This window comes from Medicago sativa, chromosome 8 (genome assembly GCF_051527215.1).
Source record: "Medicago sativa cultivar Bolivia chromosome 8, Bolivia_mono, whole genome shotgun sequence".
Taxonomy (NCBI): Eukaryota; Viridiplantae; Streptophyta; class Magnoliopsida; order Fabales; family Fabaceae; genus Medicago; species Medicago sativa.
In genome coordinates this window covers 18,945,319-18,964,129 of record NC_140756.1, presented here as the reverse complement: position 1 = coordinate 18,964,129, position 18,811 = coordinate 18,945,319, and the positions used below count along the sequence as shown (strand labels likewise).

General features: G+C 34.2%; 3 protein-coding genes across 3 annotated transcripts; 1 reads left to right on the top strand and 2 right to left on the bottom strand.

The window, feature by feature from the left end:
* Window positions 1-555: 555 nt before the first annotated feature.
* Window positions 556-5,662, bottom strand: LOC146897553 (DEAD-box ATP-dependent RNA helicase 31-like). The gene is made up of 10 exons (XM_085738959.1): window positions 5,327-5,662; window positions 4,290-4,396; window positions 4,053-4,108; window positions 3,280-3,504; window positions 2,520-2,726; window positions 2,330-2,416; window positions 1,900-1,995; window positions 1,472-1,687; window positions 1,084-1,266; window positions 556-913 (listed from the first exon to the last, which is right to left on the bottom strand). Exons 1-10 carry the CDS (start codon window positions 5,614-5,616, stop codon window positions 686-688), a joined length of 1,695 nt encoding a protein of 564 aa, XP_085595085.1. The 5' UTR covers window positions 5,617-5,662; the 3' UTR covers window positions 556-685.
* Window positions 5,663-6,964: 1,302 nt separating this feature from the next.
* LOC146897552 (DEAD-box ATP-dependent RNA helicase 31-like) lies at window positions 6,965-11,999 on the bottom strand. Its single transcript, XM_085738958.1, has 10 exons — window positions 11,651-11,999; window positions 10,703-10,809; window positions 10,471-10,526; window positions 9,696-9,920; window positions 8,934-9,140; window positions 8,744-8,830; window positions 8,422-8,517; window positions 7,991-8,206; window positions 7,610-7,792; window positions 6,965-7,471 (listed from the first exon to the last, which is right to left on the bottom strand). Exons 1-10 carry the CDS (start codon window positions 11,950-11,952, stop codon window positions 7,244-7,246), a joined length of 1,707 nt encoding a protein of 568 aa, XP_085595084.1. The 5' UTR covers window positions 11,953-11,999; the 3' UTR covers window positions 6,965-7,243.
* A 649-nt stretch (window positions 12,000-12,648) lies between these two features.
* LOC146897551 (DEAD-box ATP-dependent RNA helicase 31-like) lies at window positions 12,649-18,340 on the top strand. The gene is made up of 10 exons (XM_085738949.1): window positions 12,649-13,393; window positions 14,324-14,430; window positions 14,631-14,686; window positions 15,160-15,384; window positions 16,123-16,329; window positions 16,436-16,522; window positions 16,663-16,758; window positions 16,935-17,150; window positions 17,539-17,721; window positions 17,901-18,340. The coding sequence occupies exons 1-10, from the start codon at window positions 12,747-12,749 to the stop codon at window positions 18,126-18,128; spliced, it is 2,052 nt and encodes a 683-aa protein (XP_085595075.1). The 5' UTR covers window positions 12,649-12,746; the 3' UTR covers window positions 18,129-18,340.
* Window positions 18,341-18,811: the final 471 nt, after the last annotated feature.

Genomic DNA, 18,811 nt, shown 5'->3' with positions numbered 1-18,811 from the left:
TAACATTGGAGCCAATCATATTTCATTATATTGCATAAAAAAAAAGAATAATTTATTTGTATGAATAAGGACAGATTCTCGTATTACTCTTTTGAACACTCTCAATCATGGGTCTAAGTCACTTTTTTTTTTTTTTAAAAAAAAAAACGTCTCCTCCTAACTTAAGGAATGTAAAATAGAATTTTTGTATTAAGAATGACAAATTTAATTTTTTTTAAGAGTTGAATGCACAGTTTTCAACACACATTTTAATATTTGGATTACTAACTTGTGCCTTTAGGGCACATGATAACATCCCCCTTAAAAAATCTTAAATATGTTAAGAGGCTAATCGGTTATGTTGGTTTTGAAACAACTATCCATTAATTGAAAAAAATCATTGAAAAGAAAAATGTATGCCATTTGCAGTTGAATGTCATACTATATCAAAGATTTTCTTCTTTCAAAGCTGGGACAGTTGCAACATAGTGTGATTCATATTACAAATTCATCTGACACTGACGTTTTGCATTTCGTTGTTAAATGATAATTCATCTAGAACTACAAAAGACAAAATTGGCAATACAATAAGTGAAATTTAGAAGTTTCAAGTCTTAAAATCAAATCATAAGGGACCATTTTTAATAAAAAATATTTTTCTCCCACAAAACTGAGTTGTCAAAATTGAATGGAATGGACAAATAACCTATTTGGAACATAAACCGGGGACATTTTCAAGACCCAACTTGCTAAGCAAAAGCCTAGAAACAGCTGGAGGACTATCAAGTCCCATGCATCGACTGAACTCATTTGCAAGCTCCCCAAATTTCTCCTTAACTTTCCCAAATTTCTCGTGAGTACTGTAGTAACCAAGCAATGACTTATATGCAGGTTTTTTACACCGCATCTTCACATTGGATAGAGCCATTTCCACCTGTTAACAACAATTCAAAATGTTGGTGCAAGTTTGGAATCAATGATTTTGATGAAACTACGATGACAATGGCACAATATGATACTGCCAAACTCACTGGTAATCTAGTACTGCTCCACAATCGTTAGAAGAAATCAAGAATTGACTCCCTTATATATCCAAGTAAATACCTTTTTCTCAGTGTCGGGATCAACTGAAGGTACTGGAGCTTTCTCAATAGGTAAATCTTTTGTGGAATCTAAAAAGAACTCTTCCCACGGAGCTAGTAGCAGTATGCCCTTCCCTTCTTTTCCTATTCGCCCCGTTCTACCTAGTCGATGTATATACTGTTGTTTATCAGCCGGAATGCCAAGCTGTTCATTGGACAAATGGAGGAAACATGAAAATTAAAAGCATTAAATAATTTAAATTCTATCAAATCATAACCAAAGCAAATGGATGTATTGAGTTCCTTTCGAACATGCAATGAACAGGACACAAGTCTGTAATCCATTATGTGATGGGCACGGGCATGCTGATAATATAATAGAAGTGAAACAAGGAATCCACATATTTTACCTGTACAACAAGAGAAACATCTGGATAATCAACTCCACGTGCAGATACATCTGAAGTAACCAGTATGAGCCCCTTTGACTTCCGGAATTCGTCAGAAACTCTATTTCTAAAACCCTGTTTCTTTCTTGAATAGATTTCTCTCACATTCAAATCCAACTTCCCAAGGAGATTAGCAACAAGGCTTGTGACCATAGCAGTTGTGCAGAAAACAAGAACCTGATAAACCAATAGCTACATTAGATATACTCCAAAAACAAGTGAAAAATGATTGTAAAAATAAAATTGTTGCCAAATCACAGTTTATAATAGCAAGCAAAATATTGATCCAAAATATGCTATTTTTTTAAGTCCGTTGCCATGTTATGTGTCTCATAGTGAAGAACAAAGAAAAACCTAAAATACAGTTGTTTGCAGATTAGAAAGCAAACCTTATAGTCAACATCATCAGCAATGTGCTCCTTCAGAATAGCATAGAGTAAAGAGAAATGTTTGTCTAGTGGGGCAATTAAATGCATCTGGCGGACCTGAAATAATCCAAAGCCTCATAAATAAAGATCATTAAAAGATTTTATATGCTGGCTAGTGCATATGTGCATACATTACCTCAAACATGTATATACACGTGTTAATTAAGATACGTATATGATTTGAATTTGAATTATTTTCTGATGTGTGTAAATAACTTTGTTTATTAGGTTTGTTGATTCTTATCCCAATACTTAAGGGATTTAATTATAATAACTTGGTTATAGATAACAGGGCTGAGTGTAATTTATCTCAAGCAATTCAAATCAATTAATTAATTTAAGTAGACGAAGGTATCTAATTAGTTATTAGCATGAAATTATTAACGATTACCTGTGAATGTGTCTCCTCTGTACCCTTCTGAACTGTATTAATAAATTCATAATCCTTTTTCAAAGCAACATTACAGACTTGATGCACCTTCACATCAATGATCATCCAAGAATAAGTTCAATACACATTTTTATAACGCATGAAGCACCAAAACTAAAAAGGAAAAGGACAAAAAGAAACAAAGACAAACCGCTTTCGGAATGGTTGCAGAAAACATAAGTGTTTGTCGTTGTTTAGGGACTGAAGTGATTATTTCCTCAATATCTTTGCGAAAACCCATGTCTAGTAACCGATCAGCTTCATCAATCACAAAGGTCTTCAACCCCATAAGGTTAGATGCAAAACCAGCAGTATTAGCAATATGATCTTTAAGCCTTCCAGGAGTAGCAATAAGGATCTGTACAAAAAGCAAACAAATAAAGTTCAATCTGGAAAACTTGTCTGGTCTAAGATGATGATTTGCTAAAGGTGGGCATGAATTCAGACTAAGATAACATGATTATGACTTAAACCATGGAAATAAAAGGTGATCTTCATATAGTCATGTTTTAAAATAGTAATAAACCCTTGAATATAAATATTTGCTTCTCTTCCTTCTTGATGTATGCAAAATTAATTAAAAAACGTGAGTTCAGACCTATGATGCATGGACGACACGATACAAATATCGGATACGACATGTAACTCATGCAATGCTGTGATATGTCATTTCTTAAAAACCTAGGATATGATATGTTAAAAATGCGTGTGTAAAAAAATATAAAAAACATTAATAATAAATATAAAGTGAAAAAGAATACAATAATTAAAAAAAGCACACCATTTTGAATCAAATATTCTAAAAGTTTCATATAAATTTTATAAAAGTTTTTTTTAGGGTATATATGGCAAAGCACAATGCTTAGGCCTACAAAAAATAAAAAAATTTGTGGCAAAGAAAAAGAACTCACCTGGCAAGGATTATTTTGAATGCGTTTTTGTTCTGAACCAAACTTTGTTCCTCCAATCACAACTTGAGCACCAATGGTAGGATGATACTTGAGCAGTTTAGTGGCTTCTGCAGCAACTTGACGTGCAAGCTCTCGAGTTGGGCATACAACAAGAACAAGAATTGGTGTTTGATTTTCACCAGGATCACTTGGTGGAGACTTCACAACAACTTCAATTGATGGAAGCTGAATAGTAAAAATACTTCAAAAATAAGTACAGACTACTAATCTTCACTCTTACTACACGAGCAATAGAACAATCAATTAGTTTATACATCAAACATTTGTGCTGTTACATTGAAACTAAAATAGTCTTTTTTTTTTCTGTTCTTTTGTAAGCCGTGCCTGATTATTAATATTCTAAACAGTTTTGAGATGATTTGTGATCAACATGGAACTTCCTTTAGTACTTTCACCGCGAACAAGTAAATCAAAAAGGGTTTCTGACGGCTTATAGAAGCTTCCATATGTGTAAAACAAAAAACAATAAAAAAAGAGAGAAACATAAATTCCACATAGCATAATAACATATCAAACAAAGAAGACCAATGAGTTAAGTAAAGAGATCCAATTAAGTAGATTGTTTATTCCAAAGGTAGCTTTGGTATTTACTCTACCTTACTTTAATTGATGCTCGCAAAAGAAATATTATGAAGAAAAATGCTATAATGATGATTGACAGATAAACCATTAACTACTAATGCACTCAAACAAAAACAAATAAAGAGACGTACCAAAAAGGCTACTGTTTTTCCCGTGCCTGTTTTAGCCTTGGCCAAGACATCCTTACCTAGAAATTTTAATTGGAGTAAGTGCAATGCAACATCATAAATAAACTCAAGAAATATGAGATGACGTCTCTTAATCTCTAACAAAGTTGAAGAACACAACCACAAAAAAATGACACTTCAACTATGATTTATTTTCGTAAGATTATTCCACGTCCTCAATGGCCGAGAAAAAGCACAAACCTTCTAGAATTACTGGAAGTGTTGCCTCCTGCACAATAGTCATTTTCTCATATCCCGCATCCTTGACTCCTTTTAATGACAGTGGGGAGACTGAACACTCGTCGAATCTGTGGCATCATCTCTCAAACCAGACACAGAATGCAAGAGCAATATACATAATGCACTAAACTAGGATAAGATGGGTCGAAAGCATGTATAGGCATTAGGCTCACATTTCCCTCTATTAGTTGTATGGCTATGCTAAAAGTCACATAAAACCCCACACGATTTTCCAAATTCAAGCCAGTAAGAAAGCCTACATTATCCTAACCATACAAGACCTTAATCAATTATATATGCAAAGAATATAATGCTTCTTTACAAATTTTTCCCCCGAAAAAAGTTAAAGTCTAAGAGTCTGCTTGAATTGGCTTATTTGAGTTTTTTTTTTTTTTTTTTACCAATGCTTATTTGAGATTCTACTTGCATAAGTTTTGTGACTGTTTGAGAGAACTTATGAAAACAGCTTATGACATTTATCATATGCTGTTTTCAGCTTATTTTCATAAGTTCTCCAATATAGTTAATGTAAACAGCTTATAGGTTATACCAAAACAATTTAACTATTTAATCTTTTGCTATAGAATAGCGTATAGATAAGCGCTTAAGCTGCAAATAAGCTGTTCGTCAAAACATGACCTAATTACCTAAGAATAAGCCACTTATATCATGTTTGTGTGAGAAAGAAAGAAAAAAAACAAGTATTCCACATGCTCATATTCTCAATATTGCTCATATCAAATACACTGTTCCAAAATCATTTGAACAAAGGATACATTAGCCTAAAACATACAATATCAAAAAAACCAAACACAATCACACATAAAGCAACAAACTTTAAGGAAAATAAAATAAACCCACAAATAAATTAGACACCTTAATCATTTATGAAAACAGACAAGACACAATCACACATAAATCAACAAGCTTTAAGGAAAATAAACCAAATCCATTGATTAAAAAAAAAAAAAACTAAATTTATGAAAACAAACACATACCTTGAATCACTTAAAAAAGAAGCAGTTACACCAACATTTCCAGAACCACCATCACCATCATCAGCCACCGTCAAATTTTCTCCTGCTGCTGCTGCTGCTGCTATCACTTCATTATCATCATTATCATTACTCAACTGAACATTTCCTTTTGATTTCTTTTTAGGTTTTTCCATTCTCAAATCACCATCATCACCTTTTCTTTTCTTCCCCGAAGAAGGAGAAGAAGAAGAAGTGTTAACATTATTCTTCTCCTTGTCGGCAGCCGCATTCTGGACAGCAGCAGGGTTCATGGTCTCGGCTGCGGCGGACTAGTAAACAGAGGACTCAATTTCGTCTACTAAAGGGAAAAATACACCCCCCATTTAAAAATAAATAAATGGCTAAAATATGGTTTTGGTCCCTGCAAATATGCCTCGTTTTGGTTTTGGTCCTGTAAAGAAAATTTGTTGTTTTTGGTCCCTGCAAATATTTCTCGTTTTGGTTTTGGTCCCTGCCCCCACTTTTGTGATAATTTGCACACGTGGCACATGATGACTAAACCCATTTATTAGAAAAATAGTCCCTGCAAAATCTTTTGATTTTTAAAAAGGTCCCTGCAAAATATTTTACTTTTGAAAATAGTCCCTGGACGGACTATTTTCAAAAACAAAATATTTTGCAGGGACCAAAAACAACATTTTTTTTTACAGGAACTAAAACCAAAACGAGACATATTTGCAGGACCAAAACCATATTTTAGCCTAAATAAATTAAAGTATATGTCACGTCTATGCTGAGTTTAATGGTTACTTTGGTTCAAAATGTCAAACCTAATATTGAAATGAAATACCTTCGGGTTAAAATGGATTGGTTCGACTTGGATCGGAACTTGAATATAATGGGTTAAAATGCAAATTGAATTGATTTGGATATACGAGTTGACTCGTACCCACAAACACCTCTATCCAAAATCATAGCATCTCAACTGAAAAATCCATATAGTTAGTATATGATTAAGAGAAGACTCTCAATTTCGTCCTTTAACATTGTTCCTCAAAAAATTAGAAATAATTAGCCTCTCATGCTTTGTTCCTCAAATAATTAAACATAATTAGTCTTATGTTTTATAATTAGTCTCTAATATAGTACTCCATCCGATTCTATTTTTAAGAAAAAGAAAAATCACAAATACCAATACAATCATTTAACGAGGCACTAACCGAGACACATTTATTACTGGCTAAATCATTTGTACAACCATTTAAATATGAGTGGGTGATTAAATTACTTGAAAGATCTTTGGAGTTTGGACGGTTTTGAACAATTGAAAATACGTTGGTACTTAAATATTGTCATTCAGGCAATTTTGATCGGACTTTGCACAATGTCACCTTTTCTTAACATCAACATCTTATCCCGTCTCCTAACCCTCCTAACTTAAGGAAGGTAAAAATATAATTTATGTATTAAATTTTAATTTTTTTTTAAAGTTGAATGCACAATTTTCAACACAAATTTTTTATATTTGGATTACTAACTTGTGCCCTTAGAGCACATGATATCATTCTACTTAAAAAAAATCTTAAATATGTTTATCTGGCTAATCGGTTGTTTTGGTTTTGAAACAACTATCCTTTAATTGAAAAAAATCATACAAAGTAGGCTAAAGTCCATATAATCTATATCTTAGATTTTCTTCTTTCAAAGCTGGGACAGTTGCAACATAGTGTGATTCATATTACAAATTCATCTGACACTGACGTTTTGCATTTCATTGTTAAATGATAATTCATCTAGAACTACAAAATTGGCAATACAATAAGTGAAATTTAGAAGTTTCAAGTCTTAAAATCAAATCATAAGGGACCATTTTTAACTCAACAATACTTTTCTCCCACAAAACTGAGTTGTCAAAATTGAATGGAATGGACAAATAACCTATTTGGAACGTAAACCAGGGACATTTTGAAGACCCATCTTGCGAAGGACAAGCCCAGAAACAGCTGGAGGCGTATCAAGTCCCATGCATCGACTGAACTCGTTTGCAAGCTCCGCTAATTTCTTCTTATCTTTCCCAATTTTCTTGTTAGAATTGTAGTAACCAAGCCATGCCTGATATGCTTTTGCTTTACTCTCTACCTCCACATTGGATAGAGCCCTTTCCACCTGTTAACAATTCAAAATGTTGGTGCAAGTTTGGAATCAATGAGTTTGATGAAACCACGGTGGCAATGCCACAATATGATTCTGCCAAATCATTAGAAGAAATCAAGAATTGACTCCCTTGTATATCCAAGTAAATACCTTTTTCTTAGTGTCGGGATCAACCGAAGGTACTGGAGCTTTCTCAATAGGTAAATCTTTTGTGGAATCTAAAAAGAACTCTTCCCACGGAGCTAGTAGCAGTATGCCCTTCCCTTCTTTTCCTTTTCGCCCCGTTCTACCTAGTCGATGTATATACTGTTGTTTATCAGCCGGAAGGCCAACCTGTTCATTGGACAAATGGAGGAAACATGAAAATTAAAAGCATTAAATAATTTAAATTCTATCAAATCATAACCAAAAGGCTTGCACTTTTAGCAAATGGATGTATTGAGTTTCTTTCAAACATGCAATGAATCATGTGATGGGCACGGGCATGCTGATAATATAATAGAAGTGAAACAAGGAATCCACATATTTTACCTGTACAACAAGAGAAACATCTGGATAATCAACTCCACGTGCAGATACATCTGAAGTAACCAGTATGAGCCTCTTTGACTTCCGGAATTCGTCAGAAACTCTAGTTCTATAACTCTGATTCTTTCTTGAATGGATTTCTCTCACATTCAAATTCAACTTCCCAAGGAGATTAGCAACAAGGCTTGTGACCATAGCAGTTGTGCAGAAAACAAGAACCTGACAAACCAATAGCTACATTAGACATACTCCAAAAACAAGTGAAACGTGATGGTAAAAATAAAACTGTTGACAAATCACAGTTTATAATAGCAAGCAAAATACTGATCCAAAATAAGTTTTTTTTTTTTTTTTAAGTTCGTTACCATGTTATGTGTCTCATAGTGAAGAACAAAGAAAGACCTAAAATACAGTTTGCAGATTAGAAGCCAAACCTTATAGTCAACATCATCAGCAATGTGCTCCTTCAGAATAGCAGAGAGTAAAGAGAACTGTTTGTCTAGTGGGGCAACTAAATGCATCTGGCGGACCTGAAATAATCCAAAGCCTCGTAAATAAAGATCATAAAAAGATTTTATATGCTGGCTAGTGCATATGTGCATACATTACCTCAAACATGTACATACACGTTTTAATTAAGATACGTATATGATTTGAATTTGAAATATTTTCTGATGTGTAAATATCTCTATAGATTAGGTTTGTTGATTCTTATCGCAATACTTAAGGTTATTAGCATGAAATTATTACGATTACCTGTGAATGTGTCTCCTCTGTACCCTCCTGAACTGTATTAATAAATTCAAAATCCTTTTTCAAAGCAACATTACAGACTTGATGCACCTTCATAACAATAATCATACAAGAATAAGCCCAATACACATATTTTTATAAAGCATGAAGCACCAAAATTAAAGGAAAAGGTCAAAAAGAAACAAAGACAAACCGCGTTCGGAATGGTTGCAGAAAACATAAGTGTTTGTCGTTGTTTAGGGACTGAAGAGATTATTTTCTCAATATCTTTGCGAAATCCCATGTCTAGTAACTGATCAGCTTCATCAAGCACCAAGGTCTTCACCCCCATAAGCTTAGATGCAAAACCAGCAGTATTAGCAATATGATCTTTAAGCCTTCCAGGAGTAGCAATAAGGATCTGTACAAAAAGCAAACAAATAAAGTTAAATCTGGAAAACTTGTTTGGTCTAAGATGATGATTTGCTAAAGGTTGGCATGAAACCAGATTAATGCAGCATGATTATGGTTTAAGCCATGAAAATAAAAGGCGATCTTCATAGAGTTGTATTTTAAAACAGTATTAAACCCTTCAATATAATAATTCGCTTCTCTTCCTCTTTTATTTTTTTTATGCATGCTTCTCTTCCTTCTTGATGTATGCATAATTAATTTAAAAATCTTAGTTCTGATCTATAACGCGCCGATACAATACGAGCATTGGATACGATACCTATCCGATATGGCGATACATCATTTCTTTAAAAATATAGAAAATGATACGTTAAGAATGAGCATATAAAAAAGATATAAAACATTAATAATTAATATAAAGAAATGGGAAAACAATCTAAATTAAAAAATGTACACCATTTTGAATCAAATATTTTAAAAGGTTTGTTGGGGTATATATGGCCAAGCACAAGGCTTGGGCCTACAAAAAATAAAATTTTTGTGGCAAAGAAAAAGAACTCACCTGGCAAGGATTTTTTTGAATGCGTTTCTGTTCTGAACTAAGACTTGTTCCTCCAATCACAACTTGAGCACCAATGGTGGGATGATACTTAAGCAGTTTAGTGGCTTCTGCAGCAGCTTGACATGCAAGCTCTCGAGTTGGGCATACAACAAGAACAAGAATTGGAGTTTGATTTTGACCACGATTATTTGGTGGAGATTTCACAACAACTTCTATTGATGGAAGCTGAATAATAAAAATACTTCAAAAATAAGTACAACCTACTAATCTTCACTCTTACTACTACATGAGCAATAGAACAATCAATTAGTTTATACATCAAACATTTGTGCTGTTACATTGAAACTAAAATAGTCTTCTTTTCTGTTCTTTTGTAAGTCGTGCCTGATTATTAATATTCTAAACAGTTTCGAGATGATTTGTGATCAACATGGAACTTCCTTTAGTACTTTCACTGCGAACAAGTAAAACAAAAAGGGGTCCAAACGGCTTATAGCAGCCTCCATACATATGTATAAAACAAAAAACAATAAAAAATAGAGAGACAAAATTCTGTATGTCATAATAAAGTATCAAACAAAGAAGACCAATGAGTTAAGTAAAGAGATCCAATTAAGGAGATTGTCTATTCCAAAGGTAGCTTTGGCATTTACTCTACCTTACTTTAATTGACGCTCGCAAAAGAAATATTATGAAGAAAAGTGCTGTAATGATGATTTAAAGATAAACCATTAACTACTAATGCACTCAAACAAAAACAATTAAAGAGACGTACCAAAAAGGCAACTGTTTTTCCCGTGCCTGTTTTAGCCTTGGCCAGGACATCCATACCTAGAAATGTTAATTGGAGTAAGTGCACCGTTATAAATAAGCTCAATATATATGATATGACATTTCTTAATCACTAACAAAGTTGAAGAACACAGCCACAAAAAAACGATACCGCAACTACGATTTATTTTCTTAAGATTATTCCACGTCCTCAATGGCCAAGAAAAAGAACAAACCTTTTAGAATTACTGGAAGTGTTGCTTCCTGCACAATAGTCATTTTCTCATATCCGGCATCTTTGACTCCTTTTAATGACAGTGGGGAGACTGAACACTTGTCAAATCTGTGGCATCATCTCTCAAATCAGACACACGTAACACAAGAGCGGTATAGATAATGCAGTAAACTAGGATAAGAAGGGCCGCAGGCCTGTATAAGCATAAGCCTCACATTTCCCACTATATGAGTTGTATGACTATCCTCAAACGTTGCACAAAACCCCCCACCAATTTCCAAATTCAAGCCAGTAAGAAAGCATACATTATCCTAACCATACAAGACCTTAATCAATTATACATGCAAAGAATATAATGCGCCTTCACAAATTCTTCTTCCGGAAAGAGTTAAAAGTCTTTTTTTTTTTTTGACCAAGGCTTATCTGAGATTCTACTTGCATAAGCTTTGCGACTGTTTGAGAGAACTTACGAAAACAACTTATAACATTTATCATATGCTGTTTTCAGCTTATTTTCATATGTTCTCCAATATAGCTAATGAAAACAGCTTATAGCTTATACCAAAACAACTCAACTTATTTTATCTTTTGCTATAGAAATAGCTTATACATAAGCACTTATCATGATAAACAATTATGCTATAAGCTGCAAATAAGCTGTTCATCAAAACATGGCCTAATTACCTAAGAATAAGCCACTTATAACATGTTTGTGTGAGAAAAAAAAACAAGTATTCCATTACACGTGCTCATATTGTCAATATTGCTCATATCAAAGACACAATTCCAAAATCATTTGAACAAAGGACACATTAGCCTAAAACATATAATTTAAAAAAAACCAAACACAATCACATATAAAGCGACAAACTTTAAGGAAAATAAAACAAACCCATTAATAAAAAAAAATACTAAATTTATGAAAAGAAACACAAAAACAGACACATACCTTGAATCACTTAAATAAGAAGCAGTTACTCCAACAATTACAGAACCAACATCACCACCACCACCAACAACCTCCAAATTTCCACCTGCTACTATCACTTCATTATCATCATTATCATTACTCAACTGAACCTTTCTTTTTGAGTTCTTTTTAGGTTTTTCCTTTCTCAAATCATCACCATCATCACTTTTTCTTTTCTTCCCCGATGAAGGAGAAGAACCGTTAACGTTATTCTTCTTCTTCCGTGACCTGGACCTACCGTGCTTCTCGGCAGCCGCACTCTGGACAGCAGCAGGGCTCATGGTCTTGGCTACGGCGGACTGCACTTGTAGATACCGGCTGGCGGTATAGTAAACAGAAGACTCAATTTCCTCTCTTATACCTAAGTAACTCTTTTTACACACCCCTATAAAAGTATCAATTTAGTTTTTGGCCCCATAAAAAATGACACGTTTTTAGGTTTGTTTCACCAAACATTTTTGAGCTTTATAGCTTACACAATTCGGCCACAATTATAATAAAAAAATCAATATTTTATATTCATTAATTAATTAATGTATGTGGTTTACAAATTACAATCAAGACCAAATAAACTAGCTTCACAACTAATTTTATCAAACACTACAAAATCAATCAATTAACTTATTTACTATTAATTACATATTGGCTTATTAGTCTTTTTTGAAGAAACCAAAAATGAAATATATTATATAGACTCGACCAAGCACGTCATCGTGAACTTGACTCAGTTTCTAAAGATAATGCATAATATATGTAAGGTCCGAGGTTCAAATCTCAGCCACCACAAAAAAAAAAAACTCGATCAAGCACAAAATGTACCTAATAAGGATCAAAAGGCTAATAAAGGTAGTTTGTAGTTAACCAACAAAAAGACCCCGCAAAAATTGCAAAATATAACCATACAAGAAAACAGACAAAATTGAAAATATCTCATATTTGTGTTGTACGAAATGAAACAAGTATCTTAAACCCTAATCACTTCTCCAAAAACCTCTTTCTTGAGGTGAACAGAAACACTTTCATTTCTTTTATCTTTTACAGAGTCACATCACAGTAACTTCAATTCTATGCTCAAATGACAAAACTATTCTTATCACAACTTCGTCTTCTTCAATTCCACCCAATGAAACTCCACTCTCTCTCCCTCTTCAAACTATCTCACATCCCTCTCCGCAACGCTCCCTTTCATCCTCGCTCTTTTTCTGTCCGTCCAGACAGAATCAGGGCTTCTAAAAGCCTCGTCGACGACGAGGCTGAGCTTAGTAATTGGGTTGATGATTTGCGTACTGGACGCGCCGAGACATTGAAACCTGCCCAGAGGGTAGGTTCCAGAGAACCCGCTGTCAGAGATGGCGGGTTCCGGAAGAGTAGTGTTAGTAGAGGGGGTTCCTTATTGGGGCAGAGAAGAGGTGGTGGTGATTTTAAGAAGGGGAAACCTAATTTGAATGCAAAAAGAAGGTTTGGATTGAGTAGTGATAGTGATGATGATGAAGTTCTTGAAAGAGGGAAATTTAAGGGTGGTGGTGGTTCTGGAAGTATTGGTGAGTTTCTTAGTGAAGATGATGTTGATGAAGAAGAGAGTGGTGATGATGATATTGATGATGAGGATGAGGAGATAGTTAACAAGAGTAGAAGTGTTTTGTTTGGTAAACAAAATGGGGTTTCAACTACCACTAGACCTGTTTCATCTGGTGGAAATGATTCTTATTTAAGTGATTCCAGGTGTGTATGTGTGTTTGTTTTCATAAATTAAGTTTTTTTATTTATGGGTTTAGCTTATCTGCTTTAAAGTTTGTTGATTTATGTGTGATTGTATATTCTAGGCTAATTGGTATTGAATTATGTTATTGGGTGTGTGCGTGTGTATGTGTGTGTTTCTTTTCATAAATTAAGTTTCTTTTTAATGGGTCTAGCTTATTTGCCTTAAAGTTTGTTGCTTTATCTGTGATTGTATATTCTAGGTTAATTGGCATTGAATTATGTTATTGGGTAGAACAAACAGAAATAAAGGAATGTGATGGTGCTCTTTGTTTAGATCAGGACTCAACAATGATTCTGGAACTGTGTCTTTGATATGATCAATATTTGAGAACATGAGCATGTGGGACACTTGTTTTTTCTACACACATAAGTGGATTGTTCTTAGGTAATTAAGCTTAAACGTTGTTGATGGCGGACCATGGTCGAAGGCCAAAAACCTGACATATTGCGTTGTGGTGCCACCATCCTTGACAAATTTTGCGTATCGGTTTTCCAAAAAACTGCCACTGATATCCACCTGGCCAATATTTGACCACACTGTTATGCTTGAACTCTTTTCTTTGGGGAGGGATAGATTAGGGGAATAATTTTAAAGGAGTACTATATTCTTTGCATATATAATTGATTGAGATGTATGGTTAGGATTATGTACGTTTTCTTAATGGCTTGAATTTGGAAACTGGTGTGGGGTTTTGTGCGATATTCGGGGTGTCATGTAATTGCAGAAGCTGATAGGCATATAACTAATGTAGAGAGAAAGGTGATCCTTGTGTTTATATATGGCATCTGTTTAGTACAACTTTCATAAATCTGACATATACTTGACCCTTTTTATCGTTTTATATTGCTCTTGTATTCTGTATGTCTGATTATTGAGATATGATGCCACAGATTCGATCAGTGTTCAGTTTCTCCACTGTCATTAAAAGGAATCAAGGATGCTGGATATGAGAAAATGACTGTTGTGCAAGAGGCAACACTTCCAGTAATTCTAAAAGGTTTGTTCTTTATCTGTCTTGTAATTTTTGTTGCTATCATATATAACTATGTAATTAATCAGTTTTCAAAACAACAGAACAGGCTATTACAATTGATAATATTAAGCAAGAAAGTATTATTTTCCTGATTTGATTGACATTATTCTCGTATATATTGAGTTTATTTATGATGGTGCACTTATTCCATTTAACATTTCTAGGTAAGGATGTCCTGGCCAAGGCTAAAACAGGCACGGGAAAAACAGTAGCCTTTTTGGTACGTCTCTTTATTTGTATTTGTTTGAGTGCATTAGTAGTTAATGGCCTCTCTGTCAATTACCATTAGCACTTCCGTTCACATTTTTTCTTTTGTGATAAAAAATTAAACATGTAGTAAACGACACCTAAGCTACCTCTGGAATAAGCAATCTACTTAATTGGATATCTTTACTTAATTCCTTGGCCTCCATTGTTTGATATTTTATTATGATATATTCAGAATTTTCGTTTCTCAATTTTTGTTTTTGTTTTTCAGGCATGGGGTCTGCTATAAGCCATTGGCAGTACCCCCTTCATCTTAAAACATTTTAGAATATAATTGGGCATGCTTTACAAAAGAACAAAAAAGAAGTTTATTTGAGTTTCATGTAACAGCACAAATCTTTGATGTGGAAACTATTGTTCTATTGCTTATGTACCTAGTGATGATTAATAGCAGTTTGCACTAACTTTTGAAGTATTTTTATTCAGCTTCCATCAATTGAAGTTGTTGTGAAGTCTCCACCAAGTGATCGTGATCAAAGGCGTCCGCCAATTTTTGTGCTTGTCATATGCCCAACTCGAGAGCTTGCATGTCAAGCAGCTGCAGAAGCAACTAAACTGCTCAAGTATCATCCTACAATTGGTGTTCAAGTTGTGATTGGAGGAACAAGACTTGCTTTAGAACAGAAACGAATGCAAGCAAATCCTTGCCAGGTGTGTTCTTTTCCTTTGCCAGCAAAATTTTATTTTCTGTAGGCTGAAGTCTTTTGCACTTCCACATGTGCCCCAAAAGAATCCTTCTGCACTTAGATAAGACAAACAATCAAATAAATGAGAAGATTCCGAATTATTCCTACACTGCTAAACTTCCTGAAATAAATACGCGGAATATAATGATTGTTGTTGTTGGTGTTATATGTTGCAGCCATCGCAGTTGGTTGGATACAACAACTACAACCAAGCATTACCACCATAATGTTATATCGTATAACATATCTCTATCAAACTCATTAATCTCTAGATCTTTCTCTGCCACTAGTGGTTTTTGACTACCCTCCATCTGATCTGTGTCCAGTGGTTGGATACTTTTTTTTTTTTTTAATCAATAAAATATCTACAACTTATTTTCATAACCAGTCATAACTCATGCTTTTTTTTAACTAATTTGCATGCTTGAAGAATGAAGAGAAGCACATTTATATATTCAATACTTTAATACTGTTTTAAAAAATGATTCAATGAAGATCACCGTTCTAAAGCTGGAAGCCTATAAGTTAGACCTATATTGTTTTGATATATTGATTCCATTTAAAGCTTCTGCCCTTTTATTTTATTGGCTTAAACCATAATCATGCTATATTTATCTGGTTTCATGCCTGCCTTTTTCGAATCATCATCTTATGGCAAACTAGTTATCCAGACTTTAACTTTATTTGTTTACTTTTTCTACAGATCCTTGTTGCTACACCTGGAAGGCTTAGAGATCATATTGAAAATACTGCTGGTTTTGCATCTAGGCTTATGGGGGTGAAGTCCTTGGTGCTCGATGAAGCTGATCATTTACTAGACATGGGATTTCGCAAAGATATTGAGAAAATAATTGCTGCAATCCCTAAACAACGACAAACACTTATGTTTTCTGCAACAATTCCGGACGAGGTTTGTCTTTCTTTCTTTTTGTCATTTTCCTTTTTAGTTTTGGTGATTCATGCTTTATATAAGATATGCGTGTTGGGCTTATTCTTGTATGATTATTGTTGTGAAGGTGCGTCAAGTCTGCCATGTTGCTCTGAAAAGGGATTTTGAATATATTAATACAGTTCAGGAGGGCTCGGAGGATACACATTCACAGGTAATTGTTATAATTTCATGCCAATAACTCATTAGATGATTACATGTGTATATGCATGTGAGAGGTAATGCATGCAAATGCACTAGCCATGATATAATATTTTTTTAATCTTTATTTATGGGGTTTTTGGATCATTTCAGGTCCGCCAAATGCATTTAGTTGCACCATTAGACAAGCATTTCCCTTTACTCTATGCTATTCTGAAGGAGCACATTGCAGATGATGTTGACTATAAGGTTTGCTTTCTAATCTGCAACCAACTGTATTTTAGGTCTTTCTTTGTTCTTTCGCTGAGACACATAACATGGTACCAACTGTATTTTGCTTGTTAAGATTTGACAACACAGTTTTACTTTTTTCATCATGTTTACATGGTTTTGGAGGATATGTAATGTAGCTATTGGTTTATCAGGTTCTTGTTTTCTGCACAACTGCTATGGTCACAAGACTTGTTGCTGATCTTCTCGGGGAGTTGAACTTGAATGTGAGAGAAATCCATTCAAGAAAGCCTCAGAGTTATAGAACCAGAGTTTCCGATGAATTCCGGAAGTCAAAGGGTCTCATCCTGGTTACTTCCGATGTATCCGCACGAGGAGTTGATTATCCAGATGTTTCTCTTGTTGTACAGGTAATATATTTGGAACTCCTTCCTTGTTTCACTTTTGCTAGTCATCACTGCGACTATATTATCAGCCTACTTTCCCCCATCCCGGAATGGATTACATGGATTTATGTCCTGTTCGATGCATGTTCAAGTGGACCCTCGATAAATACATTTGCTAAACGTGCAAGCCTTTTGGTTATGGCTTGATCAAATGTTAATTATTTAATGCTTTTGTTAGTTTTGAAATGTCATCTTAACACCCACACATCCCGATCGCACGTGTGTCCAGTGTTCAATTTATTCATTTCCTCAAATTATTACTTGTTTCAATATGCCAAAGTCATTGTGATGTCTGCTGTCCTAGTTTGTGTTTCATTGATTGTCATGTTTCCTCCATTTGTCCAATGAACAGGTTGGCCTACCGGCTGATAAACAGCAGTATATACATCGACTAGGTAGAACGGGGCGAAAAGGAAAAGAAGGGCAGGGCATACTGCTACTAGCTCCTTGGGAAGAGTTCTTTTTAGCTACAGCGAAAGATTTGCCTATTGTGAAAGCTCCAGTACCGTTAGTTGATCCTGACACTAAGAAAAAGGTATTTACTTGGATAGATATATAAGAGATACTATTCTTGATATAATGAAAAACGTCCGTGTGCCACCCTAATTTTGGTAAAAATTATGCTTTCGAGCTTCAACTAAATTACAGTGTACTATGATTTCATCAAACTCATTGTGATTCCAAACATTCCCTAACATTTTGAATCGTAAACAGGTGGAAAGGGCTCTATCGAATGTGGAGATGAAGAATAAAGAAGCAGCATATCAGGCATGGCTTGGTTACTACAATTCTAACAAGAAAGTTGGGAAAGATAAGTATAGGTTAGTGGAGCTTGCAAATGAGTTTAGTCGATGCATGGGGCTTGATAACCCTCCTGCTATTCCTAAACTTGTTCTTGGCAAGATGGGTCTTAAAAATGTCCCTGGATTACGTTCCAAATAGGTTATATTCATTTCATTCAATTTCTAACAAGTCTGTCTTGTGTAGGAGAGAAATATTCTTGGATTGAAATGTCTCATTATAATTTGATCTTAAGACTTGGAACTTATAAATTTCAATTACTATGTTGTATCTTTTGTAGTTCTAGATGAATTATCATTTAACAACATATACTGCAGCAAGGAAACGTCTGTGCGATGAATTTGTTGTGTGAATCTTTGTTGCAACGGTCAAAAACATACATTCAATCATATAGTTTATGAATTAATCATGCCTTGTATAGAACACGGGTCCTCTCCCATGACTAGAGGGTCCAGTGGAATCTCAACCACTGATTTGGCTTAATCTAGTCACGTTAAAATCATAAAATTAAACAATTGAATGGTGGAGATTTTAAATGGACATCCTCCGGTGAAAAACTCAGAAACTCAGGAAAGAAAATATGGCATTAGTGACCTCTACATATCGATAAAAGGATCTTCCGTTTTTTGTTGTTTAGGAAAAATGACAAGGATATGCTATGTTAAGTTTCTTGCTTTGGTCATTCGATTGTTATTTTTATTTTTAAAGGTTAACTAGTGTTAATTACTTACCTAACCATATAAGAAAATACAAATGAAATAAATTATAAATATATTTTACAATTCATTTATTTAAGATTAACTTGTATCATGCTGATTATCAAA